This window comes from Capricornis sumatraensis, chromosome 2, assembly GCF_032405125.1.
Source record: "Capricornis sumatraensis isolate serow.1 chromosome 2, serow.2, whole genome shotgun sequence".
NCBI lineage: Eukaryota > Metazoa > Chordata > Mammalia > Artiodactyla > Bovidae > Capricornis > Capricornis sumatraensis.
This window is the reverse complement of record NC_091070.1, coordinates 16,806,215-16,832,050: the sequence shown is the minus strand read 5'-3', so window position 1 is coordinate 16,832,050 and position 25,836 is coordinate 16,806,215. Positions and strand designations below refer to the sequence as shown.

The 25,836-nt window shown below is 45.2% G+C and overlaps 1 protein-coding gene across 1 annotated transcript; it reads left to right on the top strand.

The window, feature by feature from the left end:
* The first annotated feature begins 6,250 nt into the window (after positions 1–6,250).
* Positions 6,251–24,729, top strand: DLST (dihydrolipoamide S-succinyltransferase). The gene is made up of 15 exons (XM_068963873.1): positions 6,251–6,345; positions 6,948–6,981; positions 9,713–9,761; positions 12,254–12,309; positions 12,443–12,517; positions 12,756–12,811; positions 13,302–13,413; positions 14,932–15,087; positions 15,455–15,531; positions 16,391–16,488; positions 19,754–19,884; positions 21,291–21,364; positions 21,670–21,753; positions 22,146–22,313; positions 23,298–24,729. The coding sequence occupies exons 1-15, from the start codon at positions 6,283–6,285 to the stop codon at positions 23,430–23,432; spliced, it is 1,368 nt and encodes a 455-aa protein (XP_068819974.1). The 5' UTR covers positions 6,251–6,282; the 3' UTR covers positions 23,433–24,729.
* The last annotated feature ends 1,107 nt before the right edge of the window (positions 24,730–25,836 follow it).

Sequence of the window (25,836 nt, the reverse complement as noted above, 5' to 3'; positions counted from 1 at the left end):
ATGACATGCCCAAGGTTAGCCAGTGGCTGCCATGTGTCAGTTGCTGTCTAGAACAACACAGCTCAGTGGGAGAGTCCGTTTCTTGTGGCTGAGATGGGTGCTCTGAGCTGACGGTAGGTCTGGGCTCCACTCCCAGCCATTTGCCCTCAAGGCACATTTTCTGCCTTGTCTGCTTCTCTAAAATAGGGATGATCATCACCCCTTCACTCAAGACTGTCTGAGAATCTAATGAAAAAAGGGCTTCAGAACTGCTTGGAGGGACTTTCCTAGTGATCCAGGGGTTAAGACTTCACTTTCTAATGCAGGGTGTGTGGGTTCCATCCCTGGTTGGGAAGCTGAGATCCCACATGCCTTGGGGCCAAAAAACCAAACCATAAAGCAGAAGAAATGTTTTAACAAACTCTAGACTTCCACATCAACAAATCTTAAAAAAAAAAAAAACAAAAAACAAAAACCTGCTTGGAGATGTATTCCAGGGTATTAGAGAATGAGGTATTAGGAGTGAAAAGTTTCACGATCTGCGATTTGCTTAAAAGTATTTCAGCCAACAAAAGGAGATGAAGCAAATACGGCAACATATGAACAATGATTAATCTAGGTGAAGGGTCTATAGATGGGTATAGTTACCCTTATCTCTACAGTTTTCTGAATACTTGAAATTTTTCATAGCAAGCATTCCACCATCATCCAAAAAAGTACTCGAGCAAGGTAAACAGAAGAGACGGTGTTACTTACGGAGAAGATGCCCTCGGGGAGGTCCAGTCCTAGGGTCTTCAGCCAGGTGGGGTTCACCACCCCAGGAGCTGCAGCAGCCCACCCTTTACCAGCCTTGGGCACAGAGCCATGGTCAGGAAGTGATTTTGGTTTCCCTGCTTCCTCCCCAGGCAGGCCTGGTGCCTGTGGCTGGGTGAGGGAAGCCTCCCACCTCTTCTCAGTGCAAGGCACTATCTGACAGACCCAGCTCCGAAGCAGCCGCAGGCACTGGGGACAGTGGGGGCTGCCTAGCACAGCCAACCAGTATGGGGGTGATGGTGGGAGGGGCTGATGAATATGCAGATAGAGGCCGGAGCTGGTTGGCTGCCCCCTGCCATCTCCCATTCCCACCCCAACTCAGATGCGCAGAAGAGCCAGCTCAGAGAGGACCTTCTTGAAATACCATCTCTTCTGCTGTTGCCTAAGGATCCACAGAGCCTCTTGAAATTTTGAGACTGAATTATCCAGCTTCTCCCATTACATAGCGCTCTCGACCTCTGCTTCCAGATTCTCCAGGGAGTCAGCACCAAAGGGATCATTTTTCTCCCTGTCCCTCAAGTTTCTTGAGGAAACCAGCTCAGCACCAAAAACATGGCATCTCAGCTCTGCAGGAAAGCTGTGACTTCTCCCTCCAGCAGAGGTCTGGGGAGGTCATTTGCTGGGCCCAAAGCCCCCTTCTCTGGCAGAGCTGGTGAGAACTCACTGGCCAAATCACTTCCCCCAAACATCACTTGAATTTTAGCAACTTCTCCTTCATTTTGGGAAGTAAAGTGAATGTTGTGAAACACAGCAATGAAAGTTGATGAGCTTAAAGCTCAATTCACCATGGATAAGTCCTCAAAGCATAATGTTGAGTGAAAGACTTAAGTCACAGAATGATACAGGTACTGTGATTCCATTTATATTGCATTTAAAAATAGGCCCAAATGTGTAGATTATTGCTGAGTACTTATCCATTCATTATTTTTAATTACAAATGAATGAAGAGATAGATGGATGAAATCTGGGTATCATGAGAATAGAAAGAGAATATAGGATATAGTCTCTATGGACCCCAGGCTCTAGGCCCATCTACCATCTGGTAAATATTAGGAAAAATGTAAGAAAGGATTGAGTGTGAAGTTCAGGCCACACTTATGAATACTGGAGGATTTCAGTTAGAGAAAAATTAGACTGTGTGTATTATTTAGGCTGAGCTGCCCTCTTTGTGGGGTTTCCCAAGTGGCACAGTGGTAGAGAATCCGCCTGTTGATGCAGGAGATGCAAGAGACACAGGTTCAATTGCAAAGACCCAACACAACTGAGCACGCACGCACATGTCCTCTCTGCGGTGTTTATTTTTCTTAATTAACTGAGCCATTTATGCTTCCTAGAAATACATATTTTTTCCTTGTACGATTTGAAAGTAAATACATATTTTCCTCAGTTTAAAGAGCCAAAAACATGTGTACAGTTTAGGACACATGCAGACTGAAACTGTGATGAAAACAAGGAGATGGTTAATATACAGTCCAGTATAGCAGGGGTTAACTCTGGGATGACCAGCAAAGGAGGGTCACACAGGGCTTTGTCATTTCTTAAGTTGCATGGTGAGCATGGGTATTCTTTTTTATTCCTGTCCTTTAAATCACACACATGTATTTTATATGCCATATTGAATATATATTTTACCATAAAAATTTAAAAATTTTCTTAGGACTCCTGCCATAAACACAAGTTTATGAACTTGTAGTCATCAACTCCTGTCCCAGTAGATGATGCTGTGTTCTGGGAGGCTTTAAATACAGAAGGTATAAGCTGATTGGGGTGGACCTTGGGCTCCATGGAAGCTTATATGAGAATTTCAAGAAAATTAGTTTCTACCTTTATCCTGTGAGATAAATTTTGCATGTTACCAGATACGTGTGTACACACACATGTACACTCCTACATGTGTGCAGTAACTGATATTGTAACATCTAATTAACTTGGGTGATGACTGAAACTCCAGGAGAAATGCTTTGCCACATTTCCAGGCTTGAGCTTCTAAACTGTCAATGAGAATCTCAAAAACTAATTATTGAAAACTGCAAAAATTAAGTAGCTATTAACAAATATTAACAGCTACCCCTGCAAGAGATTGCCACGACTTCTGATCACTGTTTTTGGACTCTTCAGCTGCATCCGTCAGTGTTGTCAGCATGGCAGTTGTGTTCATTCCACTTGTATTTATTGAGTACCTACAGAATACCAGAGACTGCATCCTGTGCCGAGCATTCAGGAAAACAAAGTCTACTTTTCCTCCTGCTACTCTGCCCAGTAGAGGAGACAAACAGGTAAAAATGACATTACAATGCAATGTAGAGATACAGGCACATGCTTTGGAAAAACGGAAAAGATATGTTAATTCTGCTACATGGGATTTGGAAGGGATTCACAAGGTATGTAGAGGATGATTAGGAGTGCCTAAGAGAAGGCAATGGCAACCCACTCCATTACTCTTGCCTGGAAAATCCCATGGATGGAGGAGCCTGGTAGGCTGCAGTCCATGGGGTCGCTAAGAGTCGGCCACGACTAAGCGACTTAACTTTCCCTTTTCACTTTCATGCATTGGAGAAGGAAATGGCAACCCACTCCAGTGTTCTTGCCTGGAGAGTTCCAGGGACGGGGGAGCCTGGTGGGCTGCCGTCTATGGGGTCGCACAGAGTCGGACACGACTGAAGCGACTTAGCAGCAGCAGCAGGCAAACGGGAGCTGGGAACAGCCCAGGCAAAGATGTGAAGGAGTGAAAGAAAGCTACTGAAGCTCAGAACCTGTGCAAATGAGGGTGGGCAAGTAGAGTGAGGATTACAGCATAGCCAGAGGCCAGATTATCTGGTCACACTGAAGAGTTTGGACTTTATCCTACTGATAGGGAGAAGCAATCTAAGGACTTTAAGCAGGGGAGTGACAGGATTAGATTTGCATTTCAAAGACATCTTTGACACAGGTGTGGGGAATGAGTTAAGAGAATTTGGGAATGGCCCCCTGGGTCCTTTCAGGAAGCTTTTTAAAATAATCTAGGTGAAGGATGTTGAGGACTTGATCAGGGGCAGCGGCAGGGCAAGGATGTTTTCTCTATTTCAAGTTATGGCTTCTGCCCACCCCTCCAGAATTCCAGGGGAAGTGGCTTCAGGGTTTGCATCACTGAGGGCACCAGAAAGTTCCTAAAGACCAGGCAAGAGGACTCAACTAAAGAAACCAACATGAGTAGGCACCAAGTGGCTCATTCATTCATTTTTAATTCAACCAGAAGCATATAGAACACCTTTTCTATTAGGAGAGTGAACTATGAAAGTGAATACTCAGGAGCCTGGGACTTTAAGGGGAGGGAAAGCTAAAGAATAGAGGGAGTGCCATGTGCTTTCAGTTTGAAGCAGGGCAGTACAATTCAGCCCAGAAATTTTTACTGCACATCTAAACTATCGCAATCTCTGTTCTAAGTGCTGGGGATACATTATATTTCAAAAACAAACAAACATATAGAGAGATCTGACTTGTGGTTACCAGAGGAAGGGGGATTGGACTTCCAGTTATAAATAAGTACTAGGGATGCAACATACAATATGATAAATTATTTTGTATGTTATTAATATATATAAATGTTTTAAAGAGCGTAACTGCTAAGAGTTCTCATCACAAGAAAAACATTTTTTTAAAAATTTCTTTAATTTTGTATCTATATGAGATGATTTGTTGTTCAGTTGCTAAGTCATGTCCAACTCCTCGAGACACCACGGACTGCAGCACACCAGACTTCCCTGTCCTTCACTATCTCCCAGAGTTTGCTCAAACTCATGTCCATTGAGTCAGTGATGCCATCCAACCATCTCATCTTCTGCTGCCCTCTTCTCCTCCTGCCCTCAATCTGTCCAGCATGAGGGTCTTTCCCAATGAGTTGGTTCTTGCACCAGGTGTCCAAAGTATTGGAGCTTCAGTATCAGTCATCCCGATGAATATTTGGGGTTGATTTCCTTTAGGATTGACTGGTTTGATCTCCTTGCATTCCCAGGGACTCTCAACAGTCTTCTCCAGCACCACAGTTGGAGAGCCTCAGCCCTCTTTATGGTCCAACTCCCACAACTGTACATGACTCCTGGAAAAACCGTAGCATTAACTAGATGGACCTTTATCCGCAAAGCATGTCTCTGCTTTTCAATACGCTGTCTAGGTTTGTCATCCCTTTTCTTCCAAGGAGCAAGTGTCTTTTAATTTCATGGCTGCAATCACCGTCTGCAGTGACTTTGGAGACTTTATTAAGTCTGTCACGGTTTCCATTTTTTCCTCATCTATTTGCCATAACGTGATGGGAATGGATTGCCAAGATCTTAGTTTTTTGAACGCTGAGGTGATGATGCTCGCTAAACTTTTTGTGATAATCACTTCATGAGATGCATAAATCAAATTACGCTATCTTAAATCTATACAGTGCTGCTGCTGCGTCGCTTCAGTCGGGTCCGACTCTGTGCGACCCCATAGACGGCAGCCCACCAGGCTCTGCCATCCGTAGGATTCTCCAGGCAAGAACACTGTAGTTGGTTGCCATTTCCTTCTCCAATGCATGACAATGAAAAGTGGAAGTGATGTCGCTCAGTCGTGTCCGACTCTTCGCGACCCCATGGACTGCAGCCCACCAGGCTCCTCCGTCCATGGGATTTTCCAGGCAAGAGTACTGGAGTGGGCTGCCATTGCCTTCTCCGTATACAGTGCTACAAGTTAATAATATTTCAACAAAAACTGTAGTTTTAATAAATGGCCGGAGATATAAGAAGTGAACAAGATAGACCACGTTCCTAATCTCATGGAGTTTATATTCTAGGGGTAGAATGACGAACAGCCTCCAAAACGCGCAAGAGGTATGGGGAACAACCAGCTCGGCTGGAGAGAGTTTGAGCAGGGATGATGAGGAGACAAGGATGCAGAAGAAGGCTTGCTGAACATCTTCAGGTCAGTTAAAGGGCAACGGGAGCCCTTTAGAGGTTCCTCGGTGCTCCGTTTCTTTGTTCCGGGGTTAGGGAGCGAGCGAAGTTTTTTTTTTTTTTCCGCTCTATCTTTGAGGAACCTGAGGCTTAGGGAAGCAATGTCACCTGACCAAGGCCACACAAAGTGTAAGATCGCACAGGCACGTCAGCCAAGGTCCGAGTCCGAAGAAGCCCACGCCGCCTTCGGCTTTTTGCCCCCCGGGAATGCGGGGGAGGAATAGCGCGGTGCCCTGGGTGGGAGGGTGTCCCAAGAGAGATGGGCGCCGAGTTTATCCGAACGCTCCGCGGAGAGATACGGGGAGGGTGGGAACCCGGAGCGGGAGCGATCTGTCGCCAGACGGTCTCAGGAGTCTTCGGGAGGCCCGGCCTGAGCCGCAGCAGGCCCCCCCCCCCGTTCCTCCCGCCAGTGGTTCGGTCCGGACACCCATTCACCCCCCTCCCCGCGCAGCGGGTGCCGCGGCCCGCCCCACTTCCGGTTGCTGCCGGGGCCGATATCCGGTGTCCGCCCGCCCTCGGCTCCGCCGCCGTGATGCTGTCCCGGTCCCGCTGCGCGTCCCGGGCGTTCAGCCGCTCGCTCTCCGCCTTCCAGAAGGTACGGTCCGACCGGGCCGGGACCCCCGGCGGGTGAGAAAGTCGCCGGCGGGCAGACGGGGTGGGGTGGGGACGACAAGGGGCGTGGCGCGCCGGCCAGGCCGGGCACCAAGGGCACCGGGACGCGGAGGCCGCCGCCGCGGGGCTGGGCGGCCCGGAGCCGCTGTCGCCTCCGGGGCCGTCTTGTGGAGCCCAGCGGCCGGGAGCCTTTCCCGCGGCCGCCGGCGCCGCGGCCCCTGCCGGACCCCACCCTGCGTCCGCGCGGGCGGAGGAGCCGCCCAGAGCCGCGCCCGCCGGGACACCAGACTCTATTAGAGCTCGGGGACGGGGGGCGGGAGGCGCCGCGGAAGCCCCCGTCTGGATCCCAGGGCCTCTTTTCTAATCTGTTAAAAAGGCGGTGGGTTATCACTCCCGTGGGGGAAGGTTGAGATAGTCTGGCAGGCCCGGCGTCCCGCCTGCGTTGTTGCTGTTGCCTTTGCCTTTGGGAGGAGGCCCGAGGTTCACCTGTCACCAGTCCCGGGGGCAGCTTTAGGTCTATACTTGAAAAAGCTGTTTCTTCCCTCACTTTTCGTCTCGGGTGACCGACGTCTTCTTTCTCAACAGGGGAACTGCCCTCTAGTGAGACGTTCCGTGCCTGGTAAGTTCTGCCCTTTTGCCGTCCCCTAAAAATGCTCTCGCCTCCTCCTGGGCAGAGCCGCGTGTGAGGAAATTGGGTGCCTGTGTTTCTCCGCCTCGTGTTCAGAGAGAGAGAGAGGAGCGAAACAAAAGATTATTTTATTTTTAAAAATTATTGGTTTATTTGGCTGCACCGGGGCACTTGGGAATCTAGTTCCCCGACCAGGGATGGAACGGGGATCGCCGCCCCTCCCCAACCCCCGCCCCGCATTGGTTGGAAGTGCAGAGTCCTAGCCACTGGAAGCCACCCCAAATGCTATTTAGTAACAGCTGCCGTTTGTTCATTTAGCACAGTTACTCAGTATCTACTCAGTGTCAGGCACCTGTGCTGCTAGGCACTCACAGGGGATATAGCAGTGAAGAGGGGGTGGTGAGTTTCTCACCCTCCCGGAGCTTACAACCTAGCTAGGGAAAGACAATATGTAAATTGCTCAACAAATGTACTATCCTGAATGCTGAAAAGGAAACAAGTGAAGCTGGACACTGAAACTGTGACCCAGAGGATGTGACAGGACAGGCGCCATCCAGATTAAGAGCAGGAGAAGGAAAGGGAATGACATGTATAAAGTCCTTGAGGAAGGAAAGTGCTTGTCAGTATTTTGGAACTAGCAAAAGAGGTGATTTGGCCAGAGCATTTTGGTTGAGGGAGAGAGTGGCATGAGATAGAAGATGGCAGAAAGGTGAGTGGAAAGAATTCAGGTTATTATCCCAATAATTTCTTTATATGCCTGGCATAAATATTCATTGAATGAGTTGATTTTCTTACGGGCATTCTATGTGCCAAGTATTGTTCTGAGTGCTTTCTGTGCATTTTTTCAGTTACTCATCAAGAAACAGTAAAATAAATATTTTCTCTATTTTACGAATGTATGACTCAAGGCCAAGAGAGGTTAAGTGCCTTGACCAAGGTCACTGTGCCAACTGTTGGTCAAGCTGAGTCTGCTCCTCAGCCTGAACTCCTCACCCATCATATTATCATTTACTCACAATGAATAGATTATTTGTTGAATTGTCACTACATGCCAGACACTATGCTAGGTGGCAGGGAAAGAGGTGGTCTCTACCCTCCAGGAGGGTACATAAGTACCCTTAATTACATAAGTACATAATTACATTGTGATTACTGTGAAAGAGAAGTAGGGGGTAGGATGATATAGCCAGGCTTGGGAGGGTGGAGAGTGAGGTGGCACCATCAGTAAAGGCTTCCCCAGAGAAGTGACATTTATGCCAAGTCTTGGAGAATATATAGGAGATGGCCAAGAGAAAGATATTTTAGGCAAAGGGAATGGCTTAGGCAAAGTTTTCGGACAGAAAGAGGCATGACCAGTCATAGAAATGGAAAAGAAGCTTGTCTGGAAGGGCTGGACAGGAACGTGTAAAGGTTTTGGACTTCATCCTTAGAGTCATGAGATCATAAGAACCCAGCACAGTGTTAGCTCATAGGGGACTCTCATTAATAAACTCTTTACCTTGGAATTTTGAAAAATGTCAGTAAACATTTTCTCCATTTTATAGACTGGCAGGACAATGGGAAGCGCCTTGTTCTTGCCTTTTGTGTTCTGGTTCAGGGCTTCTCCTTGGGCTAGCCACTTAACCTCCAAAAGCCCTGCTTATATATGAAATGAGAAGAATGGCAATGGTCATTCCACTTCAGGGAGTGTGAGATGAAAATCAAAATGAGGTCATTATGTGAAAGCTTTTTATAAATTCTAAAGCACTGTACAAATGAAACTTGCTGTAGGATAAACTCTAAAGTGAACTTAGAGTTCCAAAAATCAGTATGGGCTGCTTGCTGGCTGCAAGCTCATCGACATGCTGTGTTTGGGATTTGTACTATAGTTGTTGGCTATTGATCATAAAGAGGTGACTTACTTGACTGAAACCTTGAGGATGTTTGTGGGAAGCTGGGACAAGAGAGAATTGTCTTCCAGTTGGTATTTCCTGTGCCCATGGTTCAGAAAGAGTTGTTTTTGATCTGAAAAAACAAGACACATGAAAGAATATAATCAGGTGAAGCAGATAGAGTAATTAGTTGTCTGTTGCAGCAGTGTGATTATTTGTAATAAGGACAATTGGTGGGGCAGAAAGAAGCTCTCACCTTGTTGAGTGTGACCAGAATGGAAGGTCTCAGCAAGAGTGGGAAGGCAATAAATGGAAAGGAGGTGTAATAGTTTGCTTGAGGAAGCTAAAGACCTTGGGCCAGAAGTAGCCTAGTCTTTGCTGTTGGGATTCAGGCAACAAAACTTCCAGTGCATTTTAAGTAACCAGGGAAACAAACTCGGACCAAACTTTCCACTGCTTCTTTAGGCTGTGTGTAGTCACAGGATAAGCTATCATGTGTCTCAGGCTTCCATAGTATTTGAAAACTTGGGAAGTAGAGGCATTCTATCATGAAAACATACAGGGATAATGAAAGTTTATGAATTTCGAGATAAATAAGATTATAGAATTCTCCCCTTTCTTCCTCAAACCCATTCCCCGCAGTCGCACATACCTGTTGTTCTCTGCCATTACGATTACTATGGTGGAAAAGTTTAAGAGGCAGGACTCTGTGTGATACAGATTATATTATTGCCTGCTGTTGATCCTGCTCTATCTCAGAGTTAGGGGGTGAACAACTTCTTCTCCATTCCCAGCAGGTATCCTGTATGAGATAAAGAGTTGTTGGTTAAGAGTTGTTTTGTTTCTTGCAGGGATCTCCTTATGTCAGGGACCAGGTTACCCTGACAGCAGGAAGACTGTGTAAGTATCACTGGGGAGCACAGATATGTGGACCCGGGGTATTGAAGACACCAGTTTGACCATCTGCTTTCTTTCCTGTCTTTCAAGCCTAGTAATCAAGCTGGTTATATTGAGTCCCTCGACCTGACCTTGATGTTAATTTATGATATGAGCCTGAGCTTCAGCCCCATGTGAAGTATTGGACCAGGAGTGTGTCAGGACCAGGTGTTCAGATTATAATGAAAGTGGAGCTGGAATCCTCTTTTTATGGGAATTGTTAGAAGGGTGATCCTAAATATTCTGGTTGGATACAAGTGAAGCTGAAGGACTGGAGGTTACGTTTATTGTGGAGGTTAAGAGCATCCTTTTGGTTGCATAGTTACGGATTTTAGAAACAGTAAAAGCAAGAGACTAGTATTTAACTCCTGGGACTTTGACTAGTGTAGAGGGAAGGAATGCTACTATTGCATAATGCAAAATTTGGAGAGAGGCCACCCATGTGTGTTTCAGATTAACTTCTGCTTATGAATGTTGCTTAATGCTACTTTGCATTCCAAGTATTTTCAGGGTGGTAGTAAGAGGACGCTCTTTAGTTTCCTGTTGAGCAGCTGTCAAGCTATTTTTCTCTATAGGTGGAATCTTTAAAATGAAGGGTCAGCAGATTGCTCCTTCTTCACTGTGCATTACAATGGCAGTTTGGCATTCATAAGTCTTTGGACTGTGTGTACCTTTTGATCTAGCAATCCCATTTCTAGGACTCTGTACTGAATGCCTAGTGTACCCGTGTTTCTCAGAATGGTCAAACAACAATGGATGGGTTAGGCTATGCTATCTTATATGTTCATTCTAGAAGTGGGAAAAAGCAAGTTATAAAATTATTCCTTTTGTATTGTATGGTATAGTCCCATTGTAAATGTTCTTTTTGCTCTTTCTAAGTTTACTGCTGTTAACATCTAATACTTTTGTAAATTTAAAATTATTTAGGGAGTGTCAAAGTGTGTTTCTCATCTATAGTTTAAATGAAAATTAGAGCGACCACAAATCCTATGCAATAAATAAAACAAATAACTATTTGAAAGTAAATTATTTTAAAAACCCCTAAACTTTGAATGATGAGGATCACAGATTAGGGTGTTACTCTAATCTAGTAACTGTTTTTGTATTGTATCTTGTCTTTTTTCTGTGCATAAGGTACCCATTTTACTAAAAATCTTTTATTGTAAAACTATGTTTGGTTTTTTGTTTTTATTTAATAGGTTACACATTTACATGGTTGAAAAGTAAAAATGTCCATGAGAAGACTTTATCCTGTTCTCCCATGCTACTGCGTTCCTATTCCCAGAGACAGCCGATGTGCCAGATTCTGGGTGTCCGCAGAGAGCAGTCTCTGCATTGACACATTACCCGTTAGTTATTGCCCATGAACATGTACCTGTACATGGTTGGAAACTTTTATGCAGAAAACTTTGTATTCTGTATTTTTTTAAATAACATATTTTCCCTTGATTTTACATAGAACTTAAAAATACCAAAGGCAACTTAAATCTGTTTCACTTTTTATTGTAAAGGTGCTCATTGTAGATTATTCAGACAGTCTTAAAGTATAGAAAGTGAAAGTTCCCATCAGTCCAAATCACTCTTCCAAAATGTATGTATATGACAGATAACCACAGATACCATATACCAGATACCATGATTCTCCATGGTCATATCATTCTCCAGGTTACGTTATTTCAGGTTAGTGTCATATCAGAGAGTACCTTGCTCTTTTGAGGTTCCTCTTGAATGAGTCCAGAGTGGACTGATGTGCTGCCTTCTGGCAGGAGAACAGGTGATTATGAGGTTTTCAGTGGGGTTTTTTGTTTGTTTTTTTGTTTATTTTGCATATAACACCTTGTTTTACTTTCATCTTGCTGTCTTACCTAAATCTTTAATCACATAGACAGAAATTCTGTTTTACATGGCAAAGTGGCAAGTACCCTGAGGGCACACAGTTTTATCTTACTTGGATTTAGTTAAGAAAAAACCTAATCAGGAGGCTGAGTCCTTTTGTGATTGTGCAAAGGACCAAGACGCTGTCTTTTTCTTCAGAGATGCAAACGTAAGTCTGTTCTGGAAGAGCTGGCATTTCACTGCAGCACATTTCACTCACCCAAGGGCCTCACTGCTTGAGGCACCCAAGTAATCCAGGCTTTACTCTAGACCTGCTGAGTCAGGATCTCTGGGAATGGGGCCTAGACAGGTAGGCTTTGAAAAAGTTCCCCAGGCAACAGTGATGGGCGCTCCTAGTCAAGAGTCACTGGTTTAAAGGGAAGGTGAAAGAATCTAAAAAAGAGTGGATATTTGTATAACTGACTCACTTTGCTGTACAGCAAAAACTAACACAACATTGTATATTAACTATACTCCAATAAAAATTCATTAAAAATAAAGGTGATTCGTCATGCCTTGTCTAGACTAAAATGTGAATAATTCACCTGTTAAAGGAGTTTACTTTTATGTTTGTTTTGTAGCATTAACAGCAGTAATATCTTCAGCGTTCGCTTCTTTAGAACTACAGCTGTATGCAGTAAGTACCTTCAGCTCCCTCCGTTCTTGGGAATGGAATTTTAATGAGAAGAATAGCAATTGACTGAATTTAATGGCAGAAAAAAAAGGAAAAATATGGACTGTGTGATTTCCCCCCTCCCCTTTTTTCCTAGAGGATGATGTGATTACAGTCAAAACCCCAGCTTTTGCAGAATCTGTCACAGAGGGGGATGTCAGGTGGGAGAAAGGTAAGATTTACTACCTTCTCACTTTTTAAGTTTAAATACTTTTGAAAAGTCCCCTTTACTCCCCTCACCTTCATGATAATCAGTGGAACCTGTGGCTCCACTCTTCTTTACATGCAGTGTACTTTCCCCTGGCCTGTAGGAAAGGGGTCCTGTAACACCTGCCAAAGGGGATTTTATGGCTACTTTTCTTGTTACCCACTGCTCACCCCTAACAGGTAGCCTTTGACTGTCTTTTCAGCTGTTGGAGACACAGTTGCAGAAGATGAAGTGGTTTGTGAGATTGAAACTGACAAGGTAGGCTTGCCCTGTTAGTGCCGTCTTTTCATGGTTTCCGCTTGGTGTCTTAACCTAATGAAAGGAACATGGACTTAGTTGTTTGAAGATAATTGTTAGCTGCCTCAGTAAAATTGTTGGAATAGCTCAGTAAAAAGAAAAACATTTAAAGTTTAATTTTAGATTGTTCTAGGTGTATGTCCTATGTACTTTAGTAGCTTTAGTTTTATAGCTGTTATGTGTGTATACATGAACTGTTTCCAGTTGTTTTTTATGTATCATTTGGCAACACTAACTGAATCTTGCTTTAATGTTTCTGGGAAAGGACAGACAAGGTGCATCTTCACAGTAGCATTGATTACTCTTATTCTGAAAGTGTGGCCTTGATGTTTATGCAGGGTCTTGTATATCTGTGTTGCAACTCTTGTGACTCATTTGAGATTCTATACAATTAATTTTCTAATGCTGAGTAAAACTTTGGACTCTTTCTCCATCTGTCTTCCTTTTGAAGACCTCTGTGCAGGTTCCATCACCAGCAAATGGCGTGATTGAAGCTCTTTTGGTACCTGATGGGGGAAAAGTAGAAGGAGGCACTCCTCTTTTCACACTCAGGAAAACTGGCGGTAAAGAAGTTCTCCTGGTTGTCAAGGTCTCCAGTGTTCCCCTTCGGAATTGGGGCTGAGCATAATATACTAATTCCTTGATACATCAAATATTATTTTGCATTCCCTCTGCCTTTAGTGAGGCAGTAAGAGGAGATATATATATATACATATATATATATATGTATATATATATAGTGTGAGCTTTAAATGTCAAGTTTTAGAAGAAAAGGGTATTAAGAAGATAAACCTCACAATAGTGTTCTTTTTGGTGCTGGACCTTTTCTTAAATAGGAAGGAAGAAGATTCTAGAGATAGTGTTTTTTTTCCCATCCCCTTCCCCCACCCTGGCAGCAGAGTCACATGGGGGCTTTAAAAATAATACAAGTGCCCAGATTCTGAGGCCAAGGGATTCTGATATATTAAATCTGGGGTTTTCAGATCCTGGTTATCTATCATAGTTTTTGTTAGTGTCTTTAACACTCTCCAAGTGATTCTGATACATAGCCAGGGCTGGGAGCCACTGTTCTAAAGTGAGAAGCAGCAGTGTTTGATCACATCTATTACGGAGAATTTTGGAGTAGTTTTTTCACATCTATTCTGTCACAGCATTTTTTAGGGAGGGTTGAATTTTTCTTGGGAAGAAATGAGAAATAAGGAAATGAATTTATATTAGATCTTATAGTCAGTATATTAGAGATTAGGAAAGAAGACTTTTGATTCTTAGTTAAATGCTGTAACTACTAAAGTCTATTTCATGGTTAAGATAGTTAAGCAGAAAGATGGTAGATGGCCTCATTATGCTCGATCAGGGTAAGATTAGAAGGAAAGAAAATACAGTAGAAGACTAGGGAATAAGATTGATTCTTCTGGTTGGAGAATTTCATCTTCTGACCATTCCTTAAGAGGATTGTTCTTCTGATTTAAGTATAAACCCAGATGGTGATATCCAAATGGGTAAAGTAAAAAAATATTTAAAGTTGTGAATTTCATTGCTTGACCACCTCATTGGTTTCTGAGAGTTATTCTAGATAAAATGCTTTGAACTCTTAAGTCTAAATGTGTTCTTGATTATTTAAGCGTTTATTTTTTAATAGTTAAGAGAGTTCTTCCACATGTGATGTTAAAATAGGAGACATAGGAGACAGTCAGTATTACTGTAACTGGAAAGTTGTTGGTTTTATGTGTGTGTTTCAGCATCTTAAATTGCTGGGTTTCTTTTGCTTTGAAGTCTATTACCATTGACTTAGGTGCTTTGAAAGTACTGGCTGAATTTGATGACTAATAGATATTTATGCAATCAGGAAGGCAGCTGAATTCAGCCAGTTATCTAATGTAGGACGTCTAGGGGTCCTGGGGAAACCGTGCCTGAAATCACTCTGTGTATCTCATAGCCTTACACGTATAGCAGGTACTCAGGAAGCATTTGCTAATTGATGAGAGAGAGAGCTTTTGCTGCTAAATTCTACTTAGTATCTGCAGTTTGGTTGCTTTCCATTCCACATAGTGCCAGTGGCATCTATTTTTCTTGTTTTCCAGCTGCTCCTGCTAAGGCCAAGCCAGCTGCAGCCCCTGCTGCCGCAGCCCCAAAAGCAGAACCCGCAGTGTCTGCTGTTCCTCCTCCCCCTGCAGCACCTATACCCACCCAGATGCCACCTGTGCCCTCGCCCTCACAGCCGCTCACTAGCAAACCAGGTAAGCCTCTGCCTCCCACGTGTCTTTCTACAGGAGACCATCTCATCTGTTGCCACGTTCCCTCAGAGGGCAAAGTCTAAGACTAATTATGGCTCTGGACAGGTTTCATTGGCTGCATTGTAGAAGAAACTCTAGACTATGTATCAGAAGACCTGAGTTTGCATCTCAGCTTTCTGTGTATAGCTGTGTGACCTTAGACTAGTTATTTAACTTCTCTGACCAGATTGTTCATTTGTGAAGTAGGAATGACTAATATATCTTAGCATACCTTGAAGCTTAAGTGACAAGTGCAGTGTGAAAGCACGGGCATATACTCAAGTAAAAGTTTCTCATTTTCTGATGCAGTGTACCCTCTCTTCATTTACAGTGTCTGCTGTAAAACCCACCGCTGCCCCTCCAAGAGCTGAGGCAGGAGCTGGTATAGGTCTGCGTTCAGAACATCGGGTAAGCCTCTAAGGACCACTTCCAAGAAAAAAGCCGAGGAGCAGTGTTGAGATTAATAAAATATGGGTCTGCTCTGCCTGCCTTTGAGTGACCGGCAGCTGATTCCCTCGGCCTGGCAAGGAAATTCAGTTTAGGAAGTGGCTTGTTCATTCATATGACTGTTCATTCAGATGACGAGACTAGAACTGGAGGCCTTCTGAACACTTGTCCATTGGTTTTTCCCACTCTTTCGTGCTCCCACTGAAGTGCTGTGGGTGAGAAAGGGGCATGCGGGGGATGGTAGCCTAGTAACGCGTCTCCTCCCTCCCACACTTCAGAGAGGTGGTTTAGTGAGCTCTATTCCTGTTCTTCCCTGATGCTTAGCTGAGGGCTACCCAGTGGCAGTCAGGGGCAGACATAAAACCTCAAGGAAGTATGGTCAAGAGTGTGGGTTCCTCTGCCTGAGAATACCTCCTAAAAATACGATAGCCTGAGAAATGTGTTGCTTCTGAGTTTCCATTCTACAAGTAGCTATTATCATGCAAGTCTTTATCACCAGGAATTGCCTTGTCTATGACGACTCTTGGGCTGGCTAGCCCTACACCACACTCTTCCTTTCCATAAATTGGTTTTGGTTTATAAACCAAACCATTTCCTGGGCCTCTATTCTTCATCAGACTTCAGGGCACATCTGAGTGAGTAGTTTTTGTCTGTATTTCCTTGTTTTTGCTCAGAGGAGCAAGCCACCACAGGAAAGAGGAAGCCTGGATACAGTCCTTAATTATCCCCTCCCAGCAAGCCCAGTGCTCCTGCAGACTAAATGGGAGGGCTAGGTCCAAAGACACCAGGTTGGCGATACTTGTCCCACTCCCTCTTTCAGGAGAAAATGAACAGAATGCGGCAGCGCATCGCTCAGCGTCTGAAGGAGGCTCAGAACACCTGCGCGATGCTCACCACTTTCAATGAGATTGACATGAGGTGAGAGCTCTAGTCCTCCTCCTCCCTGTGCTCTTTTTCTTGCAAAACACTTGAACTTGCCCCAAACTAACGTAACAGGAAAGAAGTACTTCTTTGCACTGTTTCTTGACTTATACAGAGTGACCCACTGGTTTCATTCTCTGATTGACTTTCCTAATACTATGCCTGTCTCCTCTGTGACTTAAAAAACTTAGCCTTGTAGATGTATACCTGAATCCCGTGATTTCTGATAAACGAGGCTGGTAATAGTCTTAAGCTCTAATGATCACTATTAACAAGTAGAGAGAGGGGAGCCAGGCCAACAAGGCTCCCCTTCAGGATGGAGGATCGTTTGACAGCACGCCCAGAGTCAAGGGGCCATTCCCTGCTTCCTTCTCACTCTGACTGCTCCTTATGTGTGTTCCTAAGTGACTCAGGATTGAGAGGGTAGAAAGGCATAGGCTTTTTATATCTTTCACCTTTCTCAACTTTGACAGTGAAATGGGAAGCAAGTTTTGCTTTGAAAGAAAAAGACCTCAGAATATTAACCAAACGGGCTGATTCAGTAAGCTCATTTCTATACTGAGCTAATTGTTGACTCACTTTTCTTCTTCAAGACTTTGTTTACAGATGTAGGGAAAAGAATGTAGTTAAAGTCAACAGGCGGTTTTTGAGTGCTTACTGTGCACAAGATACTACACTATATTTTTGTGGGATGCAAAGATGAGTGATAAAGAACCCTTAGCCTGGAGCTACCATCTTGTTGGATAAATGTAAAGTAAAATCTAGAAAAACAAGTATCACAAAAATACAAAAAGTGTGAGGTGGAGGAGAGAATGAGATCATTTGTTTTTGAGGTGGAGGTAGGAGTCAGGAAAGGCTTCCTGGAGAAAAAGATCTTTAAGGGGCCTTAATGATTCACATTTTGACATAATGGAGGAACGTCATTCCAGAAGATGTTAACAGTATGGACCTGGCACAGATAGAAAAGTACAGGACACATCTGAGAAACAATCACTGTGAGGAAGATGTGTAGGAAAGAATGGTAAAGAAAGTTGCATCCATATTACAGAATGTTTTAAGGGCCAGGGTAAGAGTTCATATCTAATACAGGAAGTAAAGTCATCAAGTCTTTAGGTCATCTCTTTGCTTTTTTTTATCCCAAGTGCTTAGTCTGCTAATCTGCATTTCACTGGGATAAACAGTTTTCTTTGGAAGGGGTCTGAAAAATGTAGAGAGGGAGAAGATTTAGTCACAGCATGCTGTAGCATTGTTCCCAGAGTAGGATTCTGTGGTCCATTTCACTGGCCGTCATCCATTCTCTTGTGAAGCTTCCCCAAAAGACTAGACGTCATCCAAGCCAAAGATTTCTCTTGTATCCATAGGATGTAGGGAAGGACCTTGACTAATGAATCACAAAGGCTGCAGCTTATGTTTCAGTGCATTAGGGCCAAATTGTACACAAATTGAATTGGATTTTGAAATTCTACCCAATTCCTTAAGACAAAACATGTAAATATTTGTGGCCTTGAAAGATGCAGTTGGCCCAACAGCTTTGATTGAAAAGTAAGTACAGTAGTTGGATCTCCTTTCAGCAGCTAATCGAGGCTTCACTTAATGATGGCCTGGGGTCCCTCTGCAGTCGGTAATCTGGTTTAGATTGAGTGCCCTTTGGGTCTTGTGGCGATCAGCTAACCCATAACGGGCCTTTCTGAGACTGCCTCCTCTCCCCTGTTGTCCCAGCCTCTGCCTCCAAGGACAGAACTCTGAAATAGAAACTACTTAATGACCAGACAATAGCATTTGGGCAGTTTTGAGAGCAGAGATGTTTATCGCTTCTCTTTCCCTCTTCTGCAGCTCTTGTGTCTTGGGAACCAGTAATGTCTTTAGGGTGGTAATCCTAGCACTAAATGTAGTTAGACTCAGGAAAACAAACATTTTAAACCCAATCAGTCCCCCTAGGAAAACTTCCGTTTTAAAAAACAAGAGGTCTAAAGAGGGGAGTTAAAGTTATACCATCTTATCTTTCGTGCTAATGTCAGATTAAGCCATTATAGGGAGAAAGAGAAAACTGAGCATTTGGGCCTGAGATAAAGTTAAATTCAATTTCCATCACACAACTGTCTTCCCATAAATAGGGAGATTTCTGCAGCAAAATGATGGGAAAGCCATTTCCCGCTATCTCTGGTTTTGTGAAAAACCAGCCCCAAAAGAACAAAGATTGGTCTCACTGCAAAGGTTTCCCAGTAGCCTTGTTGCTTATACTTTAAAAAGCTTAGGTCCACACATGGTCACTTTTTTAAATAACCAAGGAAACTATGTTCATTATATTAATTTTAAGAGCAAGAACTGTATATTGTCTTTATGTCTTGGTGTCTTGCATTGACCACCGTGTGTGGTGGGTGTGAGTGCCCATTTGAAGGAACCAAGCAGATGGAACTGCTCACTCTGGGGAGATGCATGAATACACTGACTTCCTCATGAGCCTAACACAGCACTGGATTGTATCCATCCATAGGTAGTCAAGACTGTTTTTGCTCACATGAAACCTGTGCACATGTGTGGTTTGGGGTTTTTTTTTGTTTTCATTTGTTAGGAATGTCACAAGAAAGTCATAATTAGGTTTGGTGGTATTTTGAAAACAAACACGAAATATTGAATGAAAAAGTTAGTCACTTAGTCATGTCCAACTCTTTGGTGACCCCAAGGACTGTAGCTCGCCAATCTCCTTTGTCCGTGGACTTCTCCAGGCAAGAATACTGAAGTGGGTTGCCATGCCCTTATCCAGGGGATCTTCTCAACCAAAGGATTGAACTTGGGTATCCTGAATTACAAGCAGATTCTTTACCATCTGAACCACCAGGGAAGCCTGTTTAATAAAAAGAATGGTGCTTGTTTTGTGGACTTTATGCTTTTAAGAAAAAAAAAAACCAAAACTCTTTTCAGAGTAGATAGCTCATGAATTCAGTGTAGCTAGAAGGCACTTTCTCGTCCAGGGTGAAACTGTTGATGTGCTATGGGCTCATTCATTTTGTCTGTCACAAAATCTCTGACTTCTGGAGCATGAAATCGTCCTTACACAGAGTGGATCTGATTCCCTTGGACCCAGGCTTTTAAAGGAATGAAGTAATTGTGTTAACCTCTAGTGGAGTATTTCAAAACTTGAACTTACATGGTCCAGAGTAAGGGAAAACTTTACCCAGTTGTATGCCTGGCATTAGAAACCAGTGTGAAAGTCAGAATTGAGGCTTTTGTGGTCAGTTTGTTTTGTAATGTGTTCTTGCAGTAACATCCAGGAGATGCGGGCTCGGCACAAAGATGCTTTTCTGAAGAAACATAACCTCAAACTAGGCTTCATGTCGGCATTTGTGAAGGCCTCAGCCTTTGCCTTGCAGGAGCAGCCTGTGGTAAATGCAGGTGAGTTTGTGATGGCCAGAATCAACAGAGGTCCTGAAGGTATGTGTGTAAATACAGAAATTCTCCCCCTGCTCAAGACACAAAAACGATGGTCCTCTGACTGAGGCTTCTTATTTCAGATGTGTGAGACCTTGAGTACCTTTCCTAGGGATTTCTGGACTGACCTTCCTAAATGGGCATCATGAGTGCTTCCTCCCCACCAGCCGGGCAGAACAGGTTCCCGTCCCAGTGCAGAGCTTGGCAGCGGCTCTGGCGACAGGCAGTTCTGAGCCAGTCCATCTCTCCAAGTTTCTCATGTCAGTGTGGAAACTCTTGCTGTGGCTGGTGCCCACTCTCCCACAAGTCCTGTAACTTGGGACCTGACTTCTGTACTTGGCATAGCTCCAGGGTGACCTTTGATTTCTGATCAGTGGACTGAATTGGAAGGCCTTGGGCTTGGCCTTTTGTGGGCTTAATGCTCATTTTCCTTTCTTTTTCCTCACCTACACCATTGAAATGTTGACTTAACAAGCAGTTCTCTTCTCCACTGAGACAATTCTCTGTGCCCTTGGAAGATTATAGCACATTGGGTACTTTTGCAACCCTTAGCAGTGCAGGGTCCCGAAAGGACTAGAAATAGAAGCCCTAATCCCTTCCGCCAGGTGGTGTGCCCTCAGGTAGGGGAAGGACTTGGTTTCATCCAAATGTGAAACCTCTGAACTTCTTCCATTCTTAGGCTTCCTGATGACTCTCTCCATCTCTTCTGCTTGCCCATACATGTAGGCATTTCTCAGAATTCCCTTGTCTTCTTTCTCACTTTGTGTGCTTTTCCGGGGTGTCTTATCTACAAAACAACATAGAATTCCTATGGAAAAGATTCTTGAGCCTGTGTTTTCTCATGAGCACCAGACCTAAATTCTTAGCTATTGGTTTGCTCTCTCAGGCTAGCATATTAAAGACAGACCACACTGCTTCCTACTGAGTCTTCTGGAAAGAGGCTTCCCTCGCTCCTTGTTGCAAGTGAGCAGCAGAATGGGTGACATCCCCCCACTTCCACTTCCTTTACTAACTTGCCCTTTCTGGGGGGTACTTTTAAACCTTAGCCGTTAGCTGAGGGAGGGCTGGAGTGGAGCTGGGGAACGAGAACTTGGGCACATACTTACCCTGTGTTAGCCCGTGTACCGATCCTTGTCAGGGCTGCCGAGGAGATGGATGCTCCTGTGCTCAAGCTTAGTCAGGACACTTGGGAGAAGTTAGGATTGATTGGCGTGGGAATAAGAGGGGTGCCAGCTGCCACTTGTAACACGGTGGTTTTTATCAGTCCACACCGTACAAAGCATCTCGGACTTTTACTCTATTAATGCAAATGTTTCCTCGCTAGCCTCGGCCTGGGGAGTTGTATGTAATGTGTGTTTTCTCTCTCATAGTGATTGATGATGCAACCAAAGAGGTGGTGTATAGGGATTATATTGACATCAGCGTTGCAGTGGCCACCCCTCGGGTATGTTGGAGCAAGAAGTGGAGAGCTCTGGTCTTTGACTCTTACCATTTGAAGAAGCAGACCTCTTGAGAGACTTTTTTCTGTACTTTGGTTTTTCTAGAAGGGAGTTGTTTGAAGAATAAACCTGTTTTTGACCATACCACATTCTTTTATCTTTTGCAAGTCTAAATATTTTAGACTACATTAATCATGTTGAGTAATTAAGATACTCTGGGGTGGGGAGACCTTTGGCTTGAATTAAGAGAGTTGTAACTATAATGGGTACTGTTGATTTACACCTGAAAAGAGCTTTTTACTCTCATCAGGGTCTGGTGGTTCCCGTCATCAGGAATGTGGAAACAATGAATTATGCCGATATTGAGCGAACCATCAGTGAACTGGGAGAGAAGGTAAAATGGAAGGGTGTGTGTGAGCTGCAGGGCAGGTCAGGGAAGAGACCCTGGGAAGGCTGGGCCAGTGAGCGGTGCTCAGGGAGCTGGAGCTTCCCATTGTTGTGAAAGGAGGACGTGGCCCCTGAGAACGGCAGTCATGAGCGAGAGTCGAAGTACAGCTCTGGTGGAGCTTATGGTGCTCTTGTGAGTGAAGATCTCATCTCATCCAGTTAAACCTGCTCGGAAAAGGAAAGATCCCGGAGTCCTTTCCTCCGGCGTGTAACTAGTCATAGGCATCTCAGTTAAAGCTAGAACTTGGACCATTAATCTCAGATGTGAGCCTTCGGGACTTCCTTTAGGTGGAGGAAGCTGAGTTGACATTACCTTTCAATCATGAAATCTGTTTTTAGGCCCGGAAGAATGAACTTGCCATTGAAGATATGGATGGTGGTACTTTTACCATCAGCAATGGAGGTGTTTTCGGCTCGCTCTTTGGAACGCCCATCATCAACCCCCCTCAGTCTGCTATTCTGGGCATGCATGCCATCGTTGATAGGCCAGTGGTCGTGGGAGGCAAGGTAGGAACCATCCCCGTTAATGTCCCAGCAGCTACATGATGAGGTGAGGGAAGTCTTAACTAAATGTTCCTTAAAGATTCGCTGTAATTTCAGGCGTAAGTTGAATCTCTTCATTTTTAATTAATAGCTAAGGCATTGGTTCTCAAATTGTGTGTGGAACAGCAGCACCTGGGAACTTGTTGGAAATGCAAACTCTTGGCCCCTTCCCAGACCTAGTGAAGCAGAAAGTACAGATGGTTCTGAGGCACGTTAAGGTTTGAGCACCATGGAGCTGAGAAAGCTTGCTCCTTCATCTGGGACTAGTCAGCAGGCTTCCTTCTCTAGGGAGCGTGGGGGTGCCATCGAAGGCGTGGTCCTTGCCTCGGGAAGTGGAGGACTGCAATGCAGAGCCACTGCCAGCCTGCTCGCTTGTCGTAACGAGGGTTAGAGCTTTTCTGGGAGTCAGGGAATGAGGTCAGAGGGTCTTGAGCTAGCCTCGCGAGCTATGTTGATAGGAAAATGTTTTCTGGGACCCCTGTGTTTAGAACCTTTTGAAGTCCCTAACTCCTTAAATCCAAAAATTATAGATATCTGCTGAAAATGCTCATATACCCAACCTTGCATAGAGTTTCAAAGAATTTGTGGACCCCAAGTTAAAAAAAAATATTGTCTTTAAAGAAAAAACTGCAGGTAGCCAGAATTGAAGAGGAACTTTTCCTTGTAGATGGCAGACAAGTGAGGGGGCAGAGCATGGTTTTTATTTAAAGACAGTTGTAAGGAGACTCCTTTTTTCTTGGGTTAAGCTTTTTGTGTTTGAGTATGTGAGTTTTGCACTCAGGGTCTGGCTTGGTCTTTGAATACATTGTATCTAGAAGCAACAAAGCAAAGTAGGAAAGTCTCTGGACCTGGGGACTTACCTGTGGGCTGTGCTTAGTCATCTCCCCGCTTCATCAGGGCTTTCTCTGCCCCACTGCAGACAAACCTGTTGACTTCTCTTCTCTGTAGGTGGAGGTGCGGCCCATGATGTATGTGGCCCTGACGTATGATCACCGGCTGATCGACGGCAGAGAGGCTGTGACTTTCCTCCGCAAAATCAAGGCAGCAGTAGAGGATCCCAGAGTCCTCCTACTGGACCTTTAGGAGGAAGCCTTGTGCCCTACACGTCAACCATGCAGGAACTGAAAACCAGTCTTACCCTGTCCCCTCACAGGCCCCAGGTTAGCCTGGTGACAGGCACATGCTGTTGGCCTCAAGCAAGGAAACCAGGGCACTATGTAACCAGCAGTCACAGGCCTCTCTCGGTGTTCCTGCTAGGCTCTCTCCCTCTCTGCACCCTCTCCTATGCGCAAATATCTGATTTCCTTAAGCTTGAGGGAGAGAGAGCCTTAATGGATGCTCGTTATTATTCCTGCCTTTCCTCCCATTAGCCCTCCACAGAGGTGATTTCACTTTCTTCCTGTCCAGTACACTGTAGGGAACCTGCCGGGGACCATGTGATTAAGTTTCTATCTTTTGAACGTCTGTTCTCCAGAGACGCCTAGGAGGGTGCTCTGCCTCCCGGGCTCGGAGCAGCCTCTGTCCTGGCTGTGCACGTCCTCACTCGATTCCACCCGTGTGGAGGTACTGACCACAGGCCACGGGGTGCTGCTTTGCTCAAGTGGCACCTGCATTCTCAGCTGTCATTGTCTAAAAGCTGCCTCTTCTACCTCTTCCAGGAAGCACATGCTGGGGGATCTGGAGGGGCAGAGCCGGGGAGTAGGCAGCGTTGAGGTGGGAGAGGGCGGATTCCGAGGTCATGTGTTACGAACGAGACTGGAGCAGAGCCCAGGCCTGCCCTCACACTCTCCGTCATAACTGCACCAGGAAGACCCATTTTGGCCCGAGCACACACAGCTGAGGTGGTGCCGACCTTTCCCGGCTGCTAGGAACAGTTTCTCCCATCCTGTCCTCACGTAGATGCCAGCACCTCTTGGCAGGGAGACCGAGCGTGTCCCAGCCGCGGGCTCGCATGGCTCCTGGTAGAGATTGGCGTGGAGGTGACTTCCTGTGGACTGGCTCGGATTGTCTTGAGCTTTTAAATCCCGTTGGTATAAACCTGTGGGCTGCAGAGGCGGTTCTGTTCCTTCCTGTGTCAGTGCCCTTCAGGAGCGGAGCCTCAGCTCTTCCTCCATAGAACACAGATCTGGTGCAGGATGGCTTGTGGTGGAAACCAGCCCAAGATGCTCGTACACAGTGGGGAAAAGGCCAGTGTCACCTCGGAGGTGCTGCCTTGGGTCTGGGCACCACATTGGAATTCTTCGGAGCATGGTTAAATGCACACATCTTGTCAGGAAAGTTACTGGGCTTCATGACATTGTATCCAACTGCATCCAGGCCTGAGGCTGCTGACCCTTGACAACCGGGAGCCATTTAGTGTGGAATGCCCATTTGTATCTTGAGCAGAAGCAAGGCCTGGGGGTTGGGTGGGGGGAGGGGTGGGAGCCAGTACTGAGTGCCTGCAGCAGCTACTACGTCTTCACTATTCAGAACGTAACTAAAATATTTAAAGAAACTGATTTTAAATGCAAATTAAAGGGCAAATGTTCGCAAACAGTGTTTCTGCTTCTGTACTTTTGGTTACTGAGGTTGTACTGATGAAGAAAAACTTCTTCCCCCCCTGCTTGAGGCCCCTTCAAATGCCGACATTTACATTTTGGTGGGGCCTCATGTTATTTCTGGGATGGACTGGGGAGAGGTGGAGCGACTCATAATTTCACATTTTCAGTTGATGGCCACGTGGGTACCCAGATGCTCAAGGTTGGTCAGAACAAATGAGAGTAGATCACCTCTTGGGGCAGTGGTCTGTGAAGGTTAGCGGGTGGGGCGGAGAGCTGATCTGTGTGGTGTACGTGTGACAGTGCCTGGTAGTGTCCAGGCTGAAACAGCCTGGCTGTTGCCCATGCAGTCCCTGCTTGCTGACCTTGCTCACAGTGGTACCATCTTTGTATGCAGGTCGGTCACAGGAACAGAGTGGCTCCTAGAGGGCAGAACTGGAGCGAGTAGGGAGAAGAAACTTGGGTTCAATGAAAGAATTTTAGAATGATCAGATCTGGGGCATGGAGCTACAAGCTTTCATATCTTTAGTAAACCTACAAAGGAGATGTATTTAGCCCCATTTTTATCAAATGGAGACAGACTGTAAGCCCCGCTGGGACCACAGTTCTAAACCCAAGGCCTAGCAGAGTGCCAGATGTGCAGTGCTTATTGCACAAAGGAGGCCCAGAAGTTCCAGAGGCACTTCGTTCGGTGCTTAGAGGTGGTCTTGACGGAGTGTAGCAGAGGGAACAGACTTGGAACGGGCTCCACCAGGCTCTGGCCAGGCCCTCTCGTTTACCTCCCTGAGCTCCAACATTCTCAGGAGCCACCATGTGTTCAAGGGGTCTCTGTGAGGACTGGACCCCCACCCGCAAGCACCACGGCCTTCTGAAGACTTTTCCAGTGTCCCCTACATGCTGGGACTTTTCTGTGGGTTCACAGCTGCTCTGTGGGGTATAGGCTGGCATGC